Source organism: Ovis aries, chromosome 15 (assembly GCF_016772045.2).
Source record: "Ovis aries strain OAR_USU_Benz2616 breed Rambouillet chromosome 15, ARS-UI_Ramb_v3.0, whole genome shotgun sequence".
NCBI lineage: Eukaryota > Metazoa > Chordata > Mammalia > Artiodactyla > Bovidae > Ovis > Ovis aries.
Window position 1 is genome coordinate 60,855,643 of NC_056068.1, and position 16,684 is coordinate 60,872,326.

At 36.0% G+C, this 16,684-nt stretch overlaps 1 protein-coding gene across 2 annotated transcripts in view; it reads right to left on the minus strand.

Moving 5' to 3' along the window:
* Positions 1-16,684, minus strand: part of DCDC1 (doublecortin domain containing 1) — a 476,813-nt gene that overhangs the window by 365,918 nt on the left and 94,211 nt on the right. For both annotated transcript variants that reach the window (XM_060400033.1, XM_042233308.2), the window contains exon 7: positions 16,139-16,232. In XM_060400033.1, the coding sequence (XP_060256016.1) occupies positions 16,139-16,232 (94 nt within the window). The remainder of the gene's footprint in view (positions 1-16,138; positions 16,233-16,684) is intronic.

A 16,684-nucleotide genomic window follows, 5' to 3' on the forward strand; every position in this document is an offset into this window, starting at 1 on the left:
CCATGACCTCCTCCAGGGGATCTTCCCAACCCCAAGGATCGAACGCAGCTCTCCCACACTGCAGGCAGATTCTTTATCGACTGAGCTATCAAGTTTTACAGAATGTACTAACAATTAGACTACTTGTTTTCTTTGACAATTATACTTGTTACAACTTTTTTTATAAAGAACTTCTAGGATCTTGGACAAATCATTAGAGTTAGATACAGATTTTGGTGTTAGAGCGCAAAGACCCAGAAATAAGATATAAAAACTAGAAGCTAAAAAGATAAACTCGAGAAAGGAGAAAAATCAAAGATTTCGTTTAAAAAATCACATAAATACTGAAGAAAGTTTAGCCCAACAACACCTAGGAGTGATGATCATATATTCACAACTATAAAAGACAGTCTATGTTTTAAAGACTTCAAAAGGGACTTTTCTGACATATTAAAGAGTCTATGAGCAGATTAGACTGCTTTGTGAATGTTCATATCACACAATTGTGCATTCACATATTTAATAAAAGATGACAGTGATCCAATTATAATGGGAGTTCTCCAACTGCCACTAAAAAAAAGTTTTAAAAATCAAGCTTTGACAAAATTCTTAATATTATCTATAGATAAATAGCAGAAATATAAATCAGTAATTAGTAAACACTTCTATATTTTGCTTTGTTTTGTTTTGTTTTGGCCACGCCACTGGGTCCATGGCAGTGAAAACCCAGAATCCTAACCATTAGGCCACCAAGCAACTCCCAGCAATTTTTGTTATTGTCAAGCAATGAGAGTAGCTAGTTCAAGTTCAATGTCTGGAAGTCATTAGAGGACACTGAGGGCCATATCTAAGATACCTTGGAATCAAAGCAAAGTCAGAGAGCACAGTCCCAAGGAAGCCCTGAGGATTTCTTTTGAATGGCATCTTTCTTACACAAAAGGGCTCTTAACTGGCTGCCTTTGTATATTTTAATCTAGAGAAACTCCAGGGCTGATTAATAAACATCAGCATTAGGCATGCTTCTCCAGAAAGAAACCTAAATTTTTATATTTCATAAAATTTGAGAAGTAAGGGTAAATGGTAAGGGGACTCATGGCAAATATAATTAATTTTAAAGAAGATATTATAATCATAAAGTTGATCTTTATCCCCTGAAAATTTCTAGGACAGATTATAAAATGGTTTGTGAACACTTAGAAAAATAAACAGTAATTAATCATCAGGACCCAACATGGGATAACTTGCATGAAAGTGAAGTGACAGTGAAAGTCATTCAGTCGTGTCCAACCTTTTGTGACCCATGGACCATAGCTCAACAAGCAAGAATACTGGAATGGGTTGCCATTTCCTTCTTCAGGGGATCTCCCTGACCCAGGGATCGAACCTGGGTATCATGCATTGAAGGCAGATTCTTTACTGGCTGAGCCACTAGGGAAGCCTAACAAATACTTAATGAGCAGAGAGGGAGACTCATGGGGAAATTCCTTACATGGGGCTTGCCCTTTCTAATAGCAGCATAGAAACATTATTTCTTCCAGTGGAGAGTAGATCTCAATAGACTGTGGCTACATCTATTGTCTTTAAGCAAAATATTACTAAGTCTGTGTGTTCCTTCCCAGATAAATGGGTGTATCTAAAACAAGGCAGGAGAACCCAGAAGGTCTGCAAACCTCCTGTTTAATTAAGTCCTTTATTTAAAATTCATGTGGGAGGAGACATGGGTAAGCCTATGGCTGATTCATGTTGCTGTTTCGTAGAAACCAATGCAATACTATAAAGCAATTATCCTTCAAATAAAAACAAATAAAAAAACAAAATTCACGATTGCTTTCTTTTTATGTATATATATTTATTTATTTTAATTGGAGGTTCATTACTTTACAATATTGTATTGGTTTTACCATACATCAACATGAATCCAATTGCTTTCTTTTGGAATTTCTCTATAAAAATGATAGAGCAATATGTCACTTAGTATCCAAAACAAAAGAAAATTATAAGTGAATGCTTCCCTAGCTTGCAATTTCTTTCACAGAAAAGGTAGTATTAATATAAGGAATCAGAATGAATACACACATACAGTTGTCCCTGTATGGGGCTTGATTGTAGGCTGCAGGCTATATATCTTTCTGAATTACCTACTTTTAACTAAGAAAGCTATGCCATTTTACAGGACCCAGACCATCTGGACTGTTGTAGAATTACACATTTAGAGAGCAGGAGAAATACTAGCAACAAAGGTGCAGTACTAGGCATTTTTAGGGCATAAAAGAAGAGGGGAGCATTTTGACTAGGCTCTCTCAGTGTCCTGAAATTTCCATTTCATCAAAAGGAATCAAAGTACAATGCTTCACCAAGAAGTGCATCATCCCCAATTTTTATAATTATATATAATGTAATTCTATAATATATATAATTTTAAAAATAATTTTGTAATACTTATATTTACACTATTTTAAAATACTTCGTCTATATTATTTAGACCTGGGTTAAATGTGGGAATAGAGAAGACTACAAAATCTCTGTTCTCATGGATCTTACAGTCTAGGGGATAGATTGATATTAAATAATTCCTCAAGCATCTTTATTAATTATAGTTGTGACAATTACTAGACACAGGGTGCTATTAATGTAACAGAGATACCTGTCCTAGATAAGGGGGGAAGTGGGACAGGAGCAAGGCAATGTTGGGAAAGGTATTTGAGGAAGAAATGTTTAAAATAAGACCTTAAGAAGAGTAGGCAATACCTTGCAAGGAAGATAGGGGCAGAGAATCCAGGCAGAGGAAACATATGGGAAGGTTCTGGGGCATGAAGGAGTATCAGGTGTTTGAGGAACAGAAACAAGAAAATAAAGTGACTTGAGTGCAGAGATGAGGGGCTCAGTACTACATGGGAAGCTGGAGAAGCTAGGTAGGGACCAAATCATGAAGGCCCCTCAGGCCACAGTAAAAATTTAAGCACTGATTCAATATGATCAGTTATGACAGACTAAACTCACTTTTAAAAATAATGTTACTAGAGTGAGGCAATTAGAAAACTTGTGTTTACATTGGGGTTAGATAAACCTGTAAATTCATAACTAAATGAAAAGTCATACCCAGGAAGATTAATAGAAATCTGAAGCATAGACTCTGCTATCATGTTAAAGATCTCTGTCCCTAATTATTGCCTACTGGTGGCTCAGATGATAAAGAATCTGCCTGCAGTGCGGGATCCCTGGGTTGGGAAGATTTCCTGGAGAGGTCATGGCAATCCATTCCAATAATCTTGCCTGGAGAATCCACATGGACAGAGAAGCCTGGCAGGCTACAGTCCATGGGGTCGCAAAGAGTTGGACACAACTGAGTGGCTAAGCACAGTACAACATTTTAATCAATAATTTAGACAGTGAAAATAAAAATGAGAGAAATTGTTAATCCCAGGCTCACAGATTAAATATCTGAAAAATCTTATAAGGCTAACCTACTAAATAAAATTCTTATAAGCAGAAATTTAGTAGGTATCAATGTATAAAGTTCTGTTCACATATCTACAAAATCAGCAGTACAAGCACAGGATGAGGAAGTAGCTTAGAAGCAAATTGTGAGCAAAAATTGAGGGATTTAGTTGCCTTTAAGTTCAATTTAGCTCAACAATATAATTTATGTAAAAGAAATAATAATGTAATTGTAGGTTAAATAATGACCTGAAGAAAAAGAGAAGGTGGGGCTACTCATCATCGACTGACCTGAAAAATCATGTACAATGTGGGGTCACAAGAAGAGGAATACCAAAAAAACTAAACAGAACAGAGAAGAGTAACCAGGATGGTGAGAGGTCAGAGAAATAGTTGGAGAGATTGGAGATACTTAACCTGGAAAAGATTTAAATCACACATGTTCAAATATTTGAAAGGCAGTCACAGATTGGGAATTAATCTGCATCATTTAACTCCAGAAGACAAAATCAAGACTGATGGTAAAAGTGTAAGAATAGATTTCAGTTAGCTATTCTATTTTTTAAATTAAATTATAGCTGTCAGAAATGGAAAAAGCAGTGACAAGATGGACACTTATTGAAAATGACTTAGAGGAAACCATGGCAAAGTGAGGCTTTGGTGACGACCAAAGAAGCTTCTAACGCTGATATCCAAAGTAAATCAATCAACATTTTGGAAGAAGATATCAAAAAATATAGTCATTTTCATTTGTTTTTACACTGTACAATGCATCTAGTAATGCATTTGCATCTCCAAGCTTTTAAAGTTCTATGAAAAATGGCAAAATACTACTCAGAGTAGTGGAAAATCATTAAGTCACAGCACTGAGAACTACCAGCAAAAAGCGGTTAATAGTGGATAATCTGTTGCAAATGCAACTCAAAAAGGAATTTTTAAATTTTAATTCACTAAGCCATTTAAAAAGTATTTTTCATCACTTACTATAACAAAGATCATATTTAGCAATTATTATTTAAATATTAAATTTTCAAGGGTCTATTACATGCTCAGTCTTATTGTAGATATTACAAGATTTTTAGAGGTTTTGGGTGGTTTTGTTTTTTTTAAGTGTAAGACAAAATCTCTCTTTAGTTAAAGAGGTAAGTCCTCTGCATGACAGATATACTATATAAACATACATTATGACACATGGTACAGACATATGGTATCAAAAAAGTTATGATGAAGAGGTATTAGTAAACAAAATAGAGTGGGATTTAAGTAATACTTTAAAACTTTGCAAACTGACACCTTGATTGAAGCTTTGTAACAGATCCAGTCAGAAGACCCAGATAAACCATGCCTGAATTCCTGACCCAAAAATCCATGACAAAATACATGTTTATTGCTTCAACTTGCTCAGTTTTGGGGTAATTTGCTATATAGCAATTGATAACTAATATCAATTTTGGTGGTTTTCTCTGGCTCAGATGGTAAAGAATCTGCCTGCCATGTAGGAAGACCTGGGTTCGATCCCTGAGTTGGAAAGATCCCCTGGAGAACGAAATGGCAACCCACTCTAGTATTCTTTCCTGAAGAATTGCTAGACAGAGGAGCCTGGTGGGCTACAATCCATGAAGTCACAAAGAGTTAGACACAAGTCAGCAATTAACACATACCAATTTTGGTTAACAGATAGTGTTGTATATTCTATGAGGAAGCAAAATATTTTTTGCCCTTCCCCCAATAAAAATTATACCTCTCATCTTATTCATGTCAGGCCTAGTCCTATGACTTGCAGTGCCCTTCCCTGTTGAACGATTATATATATTCCCACACTGCTGAATTAAGGAGATAGCATGTGAATTGCAGGTGGCTAGACAGTAAAGAATCCATCTGTAATGTGGGAGACCTGGGTTTGATCTCTGGGTCTGGAAGACTGCCTGGAGAGGGAATGACCACCCAAACCAGTATTCCTGCCTAGAAAATTCTATGCACAAGAGAAGACTGATGGGCTACAGGACATAGAACACAACTGAGTAACGAACACTGCCACTTTTTTCAACATGTGAAGTGCCTTGATGTAAGCTAGCAGAGGTGCAATCAACCCACAATGACATGTGGAATAAGTGAAAAATACACCTTTCCTTAAACCACCGAGTGTTTTGGAGTTGTTTGTTACCAGAAAGTCATATAATACACCCTGACTGATACAAATTGCTGAACTTTGAATAAATGGAGAAGAGTACAAAGATTACTGAGTGGGCATAAAATAATACAAGCAAAAGTAAGGAAGCTGGGCATTGCATGAGTAATTCCATGTCTATGACTTAGAAGGGACTGATCTAGCTGTGATGGAAGGTGCCTACTGGGAGCTGTGAGATGTGGTGCTTTAGTTGGATGGGTAAGGCAAGATCACACAATAATTGTACTTAAATGTCAGGATACAGAGTGTACAGACTGTCTAGCTATGTCAAGTTTTGAGGAAAAAAAAGAAAAAGAGGGATATTTTAGGAAGATCACTCTTTGACAACACAAGAGGATTGGAACTTCAGCTTCAGCATAAGTCCTCCGAATGAATATTCAGGGTTGATTTCCTTTAGGATTGACTGGTTTGATCTCTTTGCAGTCCAAGGGACTTTCAAGTATCTTCTCCAACACCACAGTTTGAAAGTATCAATTCTTCAATGCTCAGCCTTCTTTATGGATCAATTCTCATATCCATACATGACTACTGGAAAGACTTAGACAGACCTTCGTCAGCAAAGTGGTATCTCTGCTTTTTAATATGCTCTCTAGGTTCGTTGTAGCTTTCCTTCCAAGTAGCAAGTGTCTTTTAATTTCATGGCTGCAGTCACCATTGGCAGTGATTTTGGAGCCCAAAAATATAAAATCTGTCACTGCTTCCTCTTTTTCCCCTTCAATTTGCCATGAAGTGATGGGACCAGATGCCATGATCTTAGTTTTTTTAATAGGCCTTGGCAAACACCATTCTGCTATCTCTATGAATTTAGCTATTCTAGATATTTCAAATGTAAATTGAATCATGTAATATGGTACTTGTCTTATTTTTTAAACTTAGCATAATGTTTTCAAGGTGTATCCATGTTATAGAATTATCAGTACTTCATTCTTTTTCATGGTTGAATAATATTCCATCATGTATTGTGGAATAATACATCACAATGTATTTCTGCATCTATCTTTTCAGATGTTTGGACGTTTTTGCATGTAGATGTTTGGTTTCCACCTTTTAGCCGTTATCTGTAGTGCTGCTATGAATATGTATGCACAGGTTAATGTTTGATTTTCTGTTTTTAATTCTTTTGGGGTATATACCTAGGAGTAAAGTTGCAGTGTCATATGGTAATTCTATGTTTACCTTTTAAAGGAACCACTAAATCATTTTCCAAAGTGGCTGAACCATTTCATGTTCCCAATGTCCAGAGTTTCCAATTTCTTCATGTTCACAAACTTAGTTTCCACTTTGTCTTGCGTAATTTTATTTTATAGCGATTACTAGTTTATATAAAGTGTTAATTCATTGTAGGTTTGATTTGCATTTCCCTTATGACTAAGGGTGTTGATGTGTTTGTTGGCTGTTTGTCTATATTCTTTGGGAAAATGTCTATTTAATTCCTTTCAGTTCAGTTCAATTCAGTTGCTCAGTTGTGTCTGACTCTTTACGACCCCATGAACTGCAGCATGCCAGGCCTCCCTGTCCATCACCAACTCCCGGAGTCCACCCAAACCCATGTCCATTCAGTCGGTGATACAATCTCACTCTCTGTCATCCCCTTTTCCTCCTGCCCTCAATCTTCCCCAGCATCAAGGTCTTTTCAAATGAGTCAGCTCGTCACGTCAGGTGGCCAAAGTATTGGAGTTTCAGCTTCAACATCAGACCTTCCAATGAACACTCAGGACTTATCTCCTTTAGGATGGACTGGCTGGATCTCCTTGCAGTCCAGGGGACTCTCAAGAGTCTTCTCCAACACCACAGTTCAAAAGCATCAGTTCTTCTGTTCTCAGCTTTCTTTATAGTCCAACTCTCACATCTATACATGACTACTGGAAAAACCATAGCCTTGACTAGATGGACCTTTGTTGGCAAAGTAATGTCTCTGCTTTTTAATATGCTATCTAGGTTGGTCATAACTTTCCTTCCAAGGAGTAAGCATCTTTTAATTTCATGGCTGAAGTCACCATCTGCAGTGATTTTAGAGCCCAGAAAAATAAAGTCAGCCACTGTTTCCCCATCTATTTGCCATGAAGTGATGTTGTTTGTCTTTTTGTTGTTGAGTCTGAGTTCTTTATATATTATGGATATTTAACTGGATCAGACACATGGGTCAAAAATATTTTCTCCCAATCTTGATGGTTGTCTTTTCACTTTCTTAATAATGTCTTCTGATATACAATTTCTTTTTAAATTTGAAGACGTCCAATCTACCTATTTTTTTCTTTTGTTGCCCATACTTTTGGTGTCATGTTGAAGAATCCATTCCTAAATCCAAGGTTATGCAGATTAATTTCTTCATCTTCTTGGAAAAGTCTTTTACTTTTAGCTCTTATATTTAGATCATTGATCCACTTTCAGTTTTTCCTTTTTTTGGTAAATGGTTCTATGTAGGGGTCCAACCTCAGTCTTTTATATGTGGATATACAGTCTTGCCACCACCATTTGTTGAAGAGACCATTGCATGGTCTTGACATCCTTTTGAAAGTCAACTGGCCATAAAAGTATTGACTTATATCTGCATTCTTAATTCTATTCCATTGGTCTATACGTCTCTGCCTATGCCAGCACCACACTGTTTTAATTACTGTAGCTTTACTTATGGTATATATTAAAATTGGGAAATATCAGTCTCCCAAATGCAAGAAGTTTATCAAACTCAAGATTAAGGGCACAATTCTCCATAAGAATGTGCTCACTCTGACCAGCTGCCTACAAATTCTAGGGTATTCACTACTACCTTAGGTTCAATATTTTGCTAGAATGTCTCGTAGAACTCAGGAAATTGCTGTACTTAGGAGACCAAGTCGGTTAGGAACCCTGAGAAATACATAAGAAGTAATTTTGGTGAGAAAATAACCCAAAAGTATTGAGACTTATGAAGGGGCCTGGACTGGGTGGCTTCATGCTTTGATGATGCTTTAATCAGCAAGGACTATGTGGGGGTTCTGTTTGCTTGCTTGCTTTTCAACCTCAATGGTTTCTGGAAACTTATACTGGGTCATGAAGCTGAATTTTTGGTTTTATATTTGTGCTCTTACTGAAGGAACTATACATGGAGAATAAGGAGGTTGGCCTAAAATTTTTAATAACCAAGAACTGCATAGAATTTTGAGCTTGATGGGCTACAGCATCTAAATGTGGCTGGGATAATTTCTACCAAACTTGGCCTTCCGAAAATGCTAGCCCAGGGCAGGGGTGGGGGTAACTGCTTTAGTATACTAGGGGGTGCTGTCTATGCAGGCCCTGGCACCCCAAGCTGGTCATGCTTGCCTTACTGTACAGGCTGTAGCCACTGACACTTGAACCATGCAGAGAAAGTCACCTGATGCTGCAGGTAAATCTGAGATTGGGATTAGATCATGTTAGGCATCAGAAGGCAGAGCAATACTTGCTGCTTTTCTGTGTTTTGCAACTAAATCTGCAGTCAGGACTTTAAAATACAGTGGCACCTGGGTTCTAGTGGCACCTGGGTTCTACACATGCTAGAACCCAGTGAAGGTCTATCATTAAATGGAAACCTGGGTTCAATTCCTGAATCTGGAAGATCCCTTGAAGAAGGAAATGGCTACCCACTCCAGTACTGTTGCCTCAAGAATTCCACGGACAGAGGAGCCTGGCAGTCTACAGTCCATGGGGTCGCAAAGACTCAGATATGACTGAGCAACTAACACTATTACTATTACTACCAGGCCTAGATAGGAAACACTAGGCCCCATGCCTCAAATTCTGTTCTTCACTATGTTATTTTGTCATTATTATTTTCAAATATTTATTTATTTGGCTGCACCAGGTCTTCCTTGAATCATTTAAACTCTTAGTTGAGACATGTGGGATCTAATTCCCCAACCAGGGATTGAACTGGGACCTCCTGCATTGGGACCACGGAGTCTTACCACCAGAGAAGTCCCTCCATGACATTATTTTAAAATGCATTCTGGGTCAAAAAGGCACTGTGGATAAGCTAACATTAGATTTTTCATGTGGCTTATCCACAAGCTTTTAAAGTAAACTCCACGAATTCAGGTAGACTCTAAGTTTATCACATAAATTTCGACCATGATTCTAATTGTCAGAAACCCAAACTGTGGCTTCACATATAGAAAAGTGGTAGATTTGTTATAAAAAGAACGCTGTTTCTTCTCTGATTAAAGTAGTGAAACAACTAGAAGAAAGTATTAAAAATCTATGAATCAAATTTGTTAAAGAAATCAAAAAGAAAATAAAGTGGTTTTAAAATACGCTTCAATCTTATAATCAGAAAATAACAGTGTATGCATGAAAACAAATAAGACAGCTTATTTAGCTCAAGGAGGAAAAAAATTTCCTTAGATTAAGTTAAACATCTGATCTGAGAACACACATTTGACAGATACGAAAAACAAAAACTGAACCGTGAAGGTACGAGGGTACAGGAGGTATATTCAAGTCTAACTACTCTTAAAAAGTTATTATTAAAGGAGTATATATTTTAATTATTACAAAATCAGAAGTAGGAAATGGAGCCCCAGTGAAACCCAACAGAGAAGTCTGAGATATCAGAGAGCAAATCTTCTCTAGAGAACAAATCCCCAGCAAAGGCAGACTCCTGAATATAATGAAGTGGAGGCATGTCAGTTACAGATAAATTAATAGTATGAGCAACTGGAGAATCTCTTATGAGGACAAAACAGTTATACAAAGACTACGTATAAAATCTAAACAAATTGGAGAGGGGAATACAAAGAAGATTACCTAAAGCACTCCAAAGAAAGTATTTAATGAACTCCAAAAAAGTCAGGCAGAACAATAATAGATCAAGAAGTCCAATCAAGATCTAAATTAGATGTTGAACTGTGGGAAAATACATCCTGGGTAGGATTATTTAACTCAGTAAGGTGAAAATGGATAAGACTGGTTTGAACAAAGGATGCTATTGACAGACGTGGAACTTATTGACTTCATATCTCTCACCATGAGAGACCCTGCAAGGAAAAAATAGCTGGAGAAAAATGTTAGAAAAACACAAGTATGGGCCAGAAAGCAAAAGGAAAGTAAGAGAAAATAAAAAAACTCAACTTCCGCAAACTCTGCTGCCCCAATGAAGGGAACAGTAATATAGCAGAGACAAACCCCAGGGGCAGATCCTAAACACTGAAGCAGACGAGGACGGAAACATAAACTCAAGACCAGGAGCGATCAAAAACAGGAAAAACCACGTCTTCAGGAGGAAGTGGCAGCAGTGTCATGGTCGCCAGTGGGCACGTAACACAACATGGGCTTCAGAAACACAAGCAGTTGCTTCAGTTCAGAAATCCACTGACAGTTATTCTCCAGTTGGAACTGATGGGAGACAAGGGGGAAGCCACGCCCATCAAAGAAGGTTCTTAGGCTTTAACAGCTCCATAGCCAGAGGTCAGTACAGCAGCCACTGGGACCCAGGACTGAAATGACTGCTCCCAGGGCAAGGTGGGTACAAGGCCACCAGCTAGAGCCTACCCTTTGCTCAGCATGAGGTCCGGAAACACAGGACTCAGAGAGAAAAGAACATTAAGATGTCTGGAATATTCTACAAATAACTGAAGAGTTATTTTCATAAGTTGAACAAGTATGACAGAGGCCACCACTAATATAAATTTCTAAATGTTGCAAGAATGCAACATTCTCGGTACCCTCTTCCAGAATAAAAATAACAGCAATAATGATGATAATGTTCTACAACACTTACCAAGTGTCAGGCACGTGTTCTAAGAACTCTAAGGAGACCTCATTTAATTCTTACGACAATCTATTAAAGTAAATATGATCATTCCTATCTTATAGATTAGGAGACTGACCCTCAGAGAAAGTGAATAACCTGTTCAAGATCATTCAATAAGTGGCATAACTGAAATCTAAATTCTGGCTCCAAAATCAAAGCACTTAACTGACACTTCATAAAGCCTCTTTGAGAGAGGAGACAGTGTACAGTGGTCAATTTCTCAAGCAAGATATTATAAATACATAATGCTTAAATAATGTTTTGGTGGGAAGCTGCTTCCCTTCGAGCTATCTCACAAGTCATATACTCTGCTCAGCAATAAAAATTGGCTGGCATTTTGGCAAGTTTGACATGAACAATGGTTTCTCTTCTTTGCCTTCCTTCACCTAGTCTCTGCTATGGTCTTTGGCAACGGTAATGTGGGTGTGGATCATGCCAAACAGGAAACACATCGTTTTGCTTGGAAAGACCATATGAGAAACTGGGGAACTGGATTCTACTCTGAATGTGCTGGGTGTAGGGCTAATGTGGTCATCTGTCGGTTCTGTGGGAAGTAGGGAACATGAGAAAGTTAGTGGAGACCCATTTCAACTTCTGAGGTCCTGAGGGATGACACCCACTGCAGGAGCCCAGACGGTAGCTGCTGGAGGAATTCCAGCTCAAACCAGGCATCCAGAAGCCATCTGGCTGATACTGGAAAGCATAAAATAGGAAGGACTTCAGTTTCTTTGAATTTTAATTTCAAAAGTTTGAACTTTTATTGGATTTTAGCTCACAAAGGTAAAATTATTTGATTTTGGAATTCACTTCTCTGAAGACTTAAAATTTTTGGATTTTAACTTCTTTGGCATTTGATTCTTCAAATTTTATTTCTTTACAAAAATCTGATAATGGGCAAGAGTAAACATGCACATTGAGGGTCTGTTATTGAAATTTTGTGATTGAAATATGTTAATCCTGTCATTTGATATCACTGTAGAATCTCTGAAGAACTTTTTAAAGAATATATAGCTATTTTGGGCAGCTAACCTGAAGTAGGAAATGGAATAGGAAATGAATGTTTAGTGTTTCATAGCATGACTTTGAAGCCAATTTAATTAATGTACTATTCTAACTCATTTCAGAATCTTCTAGGATACATTTCATACTACCCACAGTGATCTAGAAAGATTCACAAAGTAGTGGGGAGGAGTGGCTTGGTTATTGGAATAGTAGCATCAGAAAGGTCCTAAGAGACTACGGCCTTTCTTAAGAGGAAGAATGACTCCCTTCATTCACCATGATGTAATAATTAAGTTGAGAGAAGTTAATAAGTTAAGAGAACAAAAGGCTGGGGAATGTTAAGAGGAATAGAGTGTTATTAAACAAATTCATCAAAATCTAATACTATCTACATGTGTTTCGCCACTACCAAGCACTTCTATGACCCAGGTAGCTCATATATGATTGGTAAATAGGGTAATGATGTCAGCAAGATAAAGTTTGATAGGTGAATACATACTTTTTTCCTAGGCAATGGAGACCAACAGAGTAGGAGTAGAACTCTGTCCTTTAGTAGGGAAGATAAAAGACATCAGCTTGGCTGTTGCACTGGCACTCCCTTCCCAGAAAGGTGCACCCTCTGCCGTGCATGACTCTCTGTGGGAGTTTTGCTTCCTCCTGTGGCTTCTTTAAAGAAATCCCACTGACTTAGGCCTCCAATTGACTTTCATCTGCAGTGTCTCACATTCTATTGTTTCTGTGCAGCTTTACTATCTTCTGCAAAACTCTGAGATGACTACCCAGACTGTTCATATTATCTCCTAAGTTAATAATTATTATTTTAGATAGTGTTCCAGTTTTAAAAGTATATAGACTTTGAATGGTCTTTCTCAGACCTATTTTTCTCACAGCCCTGTTATTTTTGAGGGTATAATTTTGCAGAATGCATTTCTCACACTTATTTCATGCTCTAGTAGAAACGCTGTACTAGTAATGTTGACCATATATAGGAATACAGCATCTTTACACAGTGAATAGTTCTCTTCCACTCTCAAAAGAATAGATCAACATAGGAAACATAACTTAAGAACTTTTCCACATAGAACAAAGTAAATTTCTTTGCTAAAATCTTCTAAGGTTTAGAAATTTGACCATTTGCAAATCCTATTGGATTTTGAAGGTTTTATTAGACTGGAAAAAGTAAAAAAAAGAAAAATGGTTTAATGTCATGTCAAATGTGCTAATTTCTCATAGCATAGGAGGAACACTGGAAAGTATATCTAATGCCAAAAAAGAAGCAAGAGTTAGAAAATTTTTTTGTTTTGTACATCTGCTACTTTTCACTCTTGATACCCATTACACTCCTAATTTGTGCTTAAAATAAAATATAATTTCTATGATATTAATATTAAACATATTAAGTGACTTTTTCTGATCTGATACTGAGCAAGCAATCAAAAGAAAATCAGAATGTTGGCATTTATTTAAAGTAAAAGAGAGCTTTATATAACACTTGACCTTTCCCAAGTTAAAAGTTCAGAAGACTATCAGACATAAAAGTTTAGGGATCTCAATCACTTGATGCACAAAATCATACTAACAAACAAAGAAAAAAGAAATGCAAAAACCTAATGTTAAGTGACTAGGGTGCTGCAGACTGGAAGTTCCTTCAACAGGATTAGCTTCTTTAAGTATTTTAAGTCCAGTGAACTTGTTATGCTTCCACATGTTAGTAGTTGCATAGGCTAATTTCAGCTGGCATAAGCTTTTATAAGTATGCAAAACCACGGGGCAAGGCATGCATTAAAATGTGATAATAACACACTTCTGGGACACATGAAGCATGAGGCACGAATCTGAATGCCCTTGGCAGCTATGAAGTCTCACACCTTGGAGTCAGAACTTTTCTGTTTTGATAAGTAATTCTGTTATACCACATTTGGGATGGGGGAAAAAAAAATCAACTTTCTAAATTTAAACTTTTATCTTAACCAGGGTTTCTTAGAGTTTCAACTCTAGCAATTTACTCAAATACAATTTTTTAATTCCAGGTGAGCTGGAAATTATTCAAAGCAAGATAGGATCTTAAGAAAAAGTGTTCTTTGTTTTCTTAATGAAAATTTAAGAGCAATTATGTAGTATTGTTTATCCTAGAAAATTTAACTATGTGATGAGGTAGGGGCCAAAAATGTAAGAAGGAAGAGATCAGCTTTAATAATGTTACTCTCCCACCTCCCCCGGAAGAAAAAAAACATAAGGAGGAATTTCTTGTGTTACTTATGTCTTAGAGGTAAATAACTAATGCTTCTAGATAGTAATGGGTAAGTGTCTACAAGTGCCTTGAAATCCTCAGATGAAAACTCCTAATAAAATGAAAAATAATGCTTATAACCTAACATGAATGTTAAAAAATAACCAAGAAAAATAGATGTAATTTCTAATACACACACATATATAAATATATGATACTCAGCAAAAAAAGTTAAGTTATAAATAATAAGTAACAAACTATCACAGTGATCACTCAATAGGATTCATTAAGGATGATAAAGCTAGGAAAGTTTGCTTTTATACAATAAAAGCAAGGATAATGGAAACAAATGGGAGTATCCAGTGTAGCTATACCCTAAAATCACATCTTTCTGGATCTAGCCTTGCAGTTAAGCATGCCACTTACGATTTTGGCTGTCTTCAGATATGTGAACTCAAGGTTTAAATGAAGTGATAGAACTGTAAAGTAGCATATTTAATAGTGTAACTGTGGCACTATAAAAGGAATATTAACTACTACTAAAGAAATAAAAAGTAAAATTTTTAAACAGTAAAAGTAAAAAAGTAAAGTAATAATTGTTGCTGCTGCTAAGTCTCTTCAGTCGTGTCCAACTCTGTTACTGAAAGTAATTTAATGATAGCACAAATGTGGAATCAAGTATTTTTTCTTTCAAAGAATGGCAAATCAGCGCCTTTAGAAATATAGAGGAAGATTTTTTATTTTGACAAACACAAACAATAAAACTGTTTTAAAGCACATTTCATGACTTTTGAAAAACCTCTAGAAGTTAGCCAAAACATTAAAAAAAAAAATCTCTTGAGTATACAGTAGCACAATTCATCTTTCTCTTTTGAAAGCTATATATCATAGAAGTTGCTAAATATGAAAGCATATCAATTACTTTTGTCTATTAAGTATGGCTTGCTAAGGTTAAAATACCCATTATTTTTTTAAAAAATCTAAGCTTGTACTCTGCTTAGATGAATGTTCATGACCCCCGAAAATTCATATGTTGAAATCTAATCCCCAATGTGATTGTATTTGAAAAGGATTAGGTTAAGGGGGTGGAGACCTTATGAATGAATTAATGTCCTTATATAAAGCACCTCAGAGAGCATCCTTGTCCCTTCTACTATCTAAGGACATGGTGAGAAGACAGCTGTCTATCAATCAGAAAAAGGCCCTTAACAGATACAGAATCTACCAATGTCTTGATCTTGGGCTTACTAATCTCCATAACTGTGAGAAATAAATGTTTGTTTGTTTAAACCACTTAGTCAATGTATTTTTTATAGTACCCAAATGGACTAAAACATGCTGAAATAAAAGCTTCTCTAAGCTTTAATAATCTTTCATGATTTCCCTTTCTATAAAAATGACATATTTATTCATGTTATAATTAAACTGGTTTTTATGTCTGTTTTCCTTTTAAAAGTACAAAGTAAAAACAAAATTATGTAAATGCCTTTTGAGATAGTATCACATAGTTTACAAACTCTTTGCTACTTACCTTTTGAAATCTCTGTGATTTTTCTGCCATATAAATCATAAAGATATCTGGCTGGTGAATTTAGGTTCATTCTCATTGTGCAAATATCTAAAACCTACACAGAAAAAAAAACCTTAAGAATAATTTATCACAGTTAGCTCTAATGAAATTGAAAACACATTTAAAGTACTTTCTCTACTATATGGCTATTTAAAATTATAAAATACAATTAGATGATTTATCACGTTTCGAATATATGAAATAGAAAAAGACAGTTAAAATTGCTAATTCCAATTGTACTTTAAGCACACAAATATTAATAAAAAAGAGAAAGATGTAAGAAATATTAAAAATAATCACATATTATTTCATAAATGGAAAAACTCTGGGAGACTTCTATATTTTTCCTGCTCTTTTCTATTAATATATTTTTCATTTATTTTACAATGGGAGGATATTATATTTTAGATTAGGTTTTAAGGTTTTCTTTAGCTTTTAAATTCTTTCCATGTGTCCTAAAATAAATTATAGGTTAAAGTGTCTGCCTGTAATGCAGGAGACCCCAGT